This window comes from Octopus bimaculoides, chromosome 5 (genome assembly GCF_046866305.1).
Source record: "Octopus bimaculoides isolate indiv1 chromosome 5, ASM4686630v1, whole genome shotgun sequence".
Classification (NCBI taxonomy): Eukaryota; Metazoa; Mollusca; class Cephalopoda; order Octopoda; family Octopodidae; genus Octopus; species Octopus bimaculoides.
Window position 1 is genome coordinate 23,439,541 of NC_142932.1, and position 5,000 is coordinate 23,444,540.

The window sequence follows — 5,000 nt, forward strand, 5'->3', positions numbered from 1 at the left end:
GATTTGCCAGCTATTATGTGTAATATATATATATATATATATATATATATATATATATATATATATATATATATATATATATATATATATATATATATATATATATATATATATATATGTATATATATATATATATATATATATATATATATATATATATATATATGTATATGTATATATATATATATGTATATTTATATATATATGTGTTTGTGTATATATATGTATATAAATATATATATACACACGCATACAGATACATGTGTGTGTGTATGTGTGCATATGTGTTTGTGTATGTGCGTGTGTCTGTGTGAATATATATATATATATATGCAAATATATATGTATATATATATATGTATATATATATATATGCATATATATATGTATATGTATATGTGCATATATATATATATATATATATATATATAGTGTGAGTATTTTGTTAGAGACAGTGGATTAGCAGAATGTTTCGAGAGTTGGAAGAAATATTTTATATTTGTTTCGGCTTTTTTTTTTTACGTCGAAGGTGACTTCCATCCTTTTGGGTCGATAAAGATAATTATCAACCAAGTATATGGCTCAATTTTAACCAATTTAAACCCTTCCCCTAAAACAGCTGGCCTTGCGCCTTAATTAGAAACCTTTAGTCCTTTTGCTTTTTGTGAGGGTATTTTGAGTTCAAATTCCGCCGATGTAGACTTAGCTGTTCGTCCTTTGAAGGTCGATGAATAAGTACCAGTTCAGCACTGAGATTGATGTAATCGACTATCCCACTCCCGTAAAATTTCAGGCCTTGTTCCTATAGTAGAAAAGATTATTATTATTATTATTATTATTATTATTATTATTATTATTATTATTATTATTATTATTATTATTAAGGCGGCGAGCTGGCAGAATCGTTAGTAAGCCGAGCAAAATGCTTAGCGGTGTTTCGTCTGTCTTTATGTTCCGAGGTCGACTTTGCCTTTCATCCTTTCGGGGTCAATAAGTTAAGTACCAGTTGCGTACTGGATTCGATCCAATCGAGTGATCCCTTCCCCCAAAATTTAGGGCCTTGCGCTGAGAGTAGAAAAGATTATTATTATTATTATTATTATTATTATTATTGAATCATGGAGTGCACGGCTTGAATTATTTAGTTACATCCTTTATATGAGATGTCAAATCCTGTAAAAATCGATTTTGCCTTTTATTCCTCCGGGGTCGAAAAATTATGTCATATACTGAAAAATTTCTTTCTTCCTCAGATAAGGGCGATGAAACTGTCCTTCAAGTATCTGCCCATTTTGCGATTACGAAAGCCCACATACGGATGCATCTGTCACGAATGGTCCAGCAGACTTCTAAACTGGCTGGTCATAGCATAAAAGCAGGGTTGTTGCGTTGTGGGAGAGAGATTGAGTAAGCTGTGAGCAGACTATTTCTTCCTCTTCCTTACATTTCAACACTTTATTTAAATGCAGCGGATTGTGGCCATTTGGCGGTGTTGACTGCAAGCCAATTTTCCAAGTTGTTCTAACCCTAACCTATGTGGATATCCCACAAGTTTCTTTATTTCTCTTATTTTTGCATGTGTGGTGGAGAGAGCGACCTACTTATATATTTGAATATGCAGTGATGAGCGCCACGGTTTTGGGAAATGGACTCTGCAGCTCTTGTTCAGTTTGCAGTAGTAACTAGTTCATTTACTCTCCTCCCACGTCATAACTTTATACGACTTGAAATCAGTCGTTGACGGATAGCACTTGCAAAGGTGACGAAGTTCACTCTGTTTATTGTAATACTGTGGGAGAGTCTGTATGTATTCATTAGTTGCAGTAATATTTTGTAATGTTTATGCCGTCTCTGTTTTAGAGCCGTACAGAAAGTAATGATTATTTTCTTATCATCCAATCGCATCATGAATGTCCAAAAGTGTAAAGTACTGAATAATATCATAGAAAGATAATGTTATCGATCAATGGAGCAAAGTGATTTCAGTATTGACCACACGGGCTTTGATTGTTAATACTGTGATTGGCAATTAAGACGGAACAAATCAGTAGTTTCGGTTTCGTATACAAAATGGCGAGAATGTAAACTTTAAAAAAATGTGTTTAAAATTGATAACATAAAAAAAATCTTTTGCTAATTTTTGTTCCATAAAAACATGAGTGACAGAGAGCATCTGGAATGAAACCTTTGCGATGTTGCATCCAGGATGTTTAAATACATTCCTGTTTATTTTTGGTTTTAGAAAGGAAAAGTATTCCGTCAGGTTCTGTCAGAATTCAGCGGTACCACAACCACGAACCTTTTACAACGACCAAACTGTTGCATTGAACACGTGTTCTTCAACTCAGTTCTAAGACGTGATTCAAATACGATATATAACAAATAGCTAACCGGAGTATTTCAATTTTGGAAAGTTTTTTATCCGGTGGCAGTGTGGGTAGTAACTTGCGGAGCTCGGCAAAAGCCACATTGAAAGCTTCCACTCGTATTCGTTCCCGGGTAGCATGAGCCGTACGGTATTTTTGTGTTGCCCGTCTCTTGCGGCGGCGTTCTTCTCTCGACAAGATCATGTTTTCTTGGTTTGCATTGCGGTTGCTAGCGCGGCTTGGCGCTTTGCTTGGCACCGTTGTTTTCATGAACGAATCGCAGTTCTCGTGTATCTGTTGCAGACCCATCATGTCTTGTTTGTCGTCTACAGTGATACTGTGTGGATGGTGGTAGTGTTGGTGCTGCCTCCGCCCGTCGTAGCTGTTACTCTTCTCAATAGACGGGAATGGAAGCTTAGCCATGATTGCAAGTGACACGCTGTGCATATTTAACTAATTTCTGTGTTGTATCACTCCTTTCATACACCCTCGCGTCCAATATCGTTTTTCTTTCTCTCCCCTTCTTATTATGTAGGAGAAAAGAAGCAATCCAGTAGTTGTTTTTGTTCTTATAATTGTTCGTTATTTTTCTTGTAATATTTTTTCTTGTTCGTCGTTGTAATCGACAGCGATCAAATTATGTTGTTGTCGTTGCTGTTGCTGATGATGGAAAATGCTGCTGCGCTGCTGCTGCACTGCTGCTGCTGCTGATGGTGATGAAATCGAAGGTGTTATTCTTGTGTTTTAATAGATGTCCCTTTTTTTGCCTTTCCCTTTTGCTTTTCGTGGTTCTTGTTATCTTCGTATCTCTACTATTACTGATGATCTTGTTATGATTTATGTTGTTGTAGCTGTTGTTGCTGTTATTGTCGGTGTCTTTGCAATTTTTGAGATGTAAATACTTCACCAGTTCATCTTAAATTTCTGACTGTTCATCATAGATTTAATACAATCGGCTATCTTATCTTAATCTGATCGCTTGATCGATCACTGCAGAGATTAAATCCGAAGAATGACAAGTCAGAGCGGGGTCTGTTATATTCGCGATACACAAACAATATAGAAGACCAAATACAGTCAAAAGACTAAATTTCCCAATATTCCAATGTTCTTTTACCGTTTTCTCGATTATACAGAATTTGGCCTTCTTCAATGCTCTTTTCAATTTACCTTTTTTGTTATATATTTATTTTTAATATATGTACTTTTTTTCCCCGATGAAATGTGTTTCACCTAATTATTGACATCTGAGATGTTTATGTTCAGTGTTGTACTTTGGTGTTGATTTGTAATAAAATCCAAATGCTGTTCTTTTGCAATCTTCTTGAGTTAACGCCTTTCCATGGCTCTGGGGACGAATGCGATTAAGCTGAAAGAAATGAAAAAATAAAAAGATAAATGAATAAAAAGAAAGACGGCAATTATTTAAAAAAAATAATTTAACCAAAAACGAGCTGAGAGAAATAACTGAAGGTGGTTAGTTACATGTATTTGAACAACAGACAAAATACAGATATTCCAAGTACTATACGACATAAATTCTTTATTTATTAAAATTATCTCCGCCTTTAGAGAATATATCGAAATTACCAAACGGCAATTGAGACCAGCGCCACTTGAGAAGGGGAGATAATCTCAAGATTCAAATTTTCTTCAAAGTTGACATACCGTTAAAAAAAAGATAGACCTATCGTCTGGAGATAAGAGAACAATCGTGGAGATGTGTTTCTGGTTCAACTACGGCCATCAGCACGACAGCTATCCGATCTTATCTCCAGCAGTTAAAAGATTTAGGCATATGAAAGACAAGGCTATAATAAATTTAGACGGAAGAGTATAGTATATTGAATAGATTTACCGACACCTTGGTATAGATTTCATCCATTCACGAAGGATGCGAAAATAATGATAACCTAGGTTAGACTCACACCGGAAAAAGAAACAACGAATCACTGTGATGCATTCAGCTCGATATTTGACCGTTTCTGCTACATCACTCAACTGATAATAGGAAACAATCATTTTTAATATATGTACAAGGCTACACAGTTTATGGGAGGAAGAGAATCAAGCATCGCTCGTTGTTTATCCATTTGTGTTATGTTTACAGATTTGAAAGATAATTAGCAAAGTCGACTTTCACAGGATTTGAATGCAAAATGTCGAGAAGTACTGAAAAAGCATTTTGCCTCATATTTTACTGCTTGAAAGAAAAATCTCTAAAAATACGAGAAACGTGAACTGATTAAAATAGAAGAAATTCGGTACTAGTATAATCTGGCATTAATCGAGTTGCATAAGCATATAAGCAAATCCAGAGATAATTTCTTTGAGCAAAAACATACCCCCAAAAACCAAAGAGAATAAAACAATAGTACAAAGTCAATGTATTATGATACGAAAAAATAAAAAACGTTTCGTATAGGTCCTACTTTGTCAAAGTAGATAGGTAGAGAATAAGAAAAATAATATATAAAACTATTTGAAGGCGGCGAGCTGGCAGAAACGTTAGCATGCCGGGCGAAATACTTAGAAGTATTTCGTCTGTCTTTACGTTCTGAGTTCAAATTCCGCCGAGGTCGACTTTGCCTTTCATCCTTTCGGGGTCGATAAATTAAGTACCAGTTGCATACT

At 34.9% G+C, this 5,000-nt stretch overlaps 1 protein-coding gene across 1 annotated transcript in view; it reads right to left on the reverse strand.

Annotated features, from left to right (window-relative positions):
* Nucleotides 1-1,096: 1,096 nt before the first annotated feature.
* LOC106879730 (uncharacterized) overlaps nt 1,097-5,000 on the reverse strand; it is a 59,237-nt gene continuing 55,333 nt past the window's right edge. The window contains exon 2 of the mRNA XM_089352095.1: nt 1,097-3,735. Within this exon, the coding sequence (XP_089208221.1) occupies nt 2,340-2,813 (474 nt within the window). The 5' untranslated portion in view covers nt 2,814-3,735 and the 3' untranslated portion in view covers nt 1,097-2,339. The remainder of the gene's footprint in view (nt 3,736-5,000) is intronic.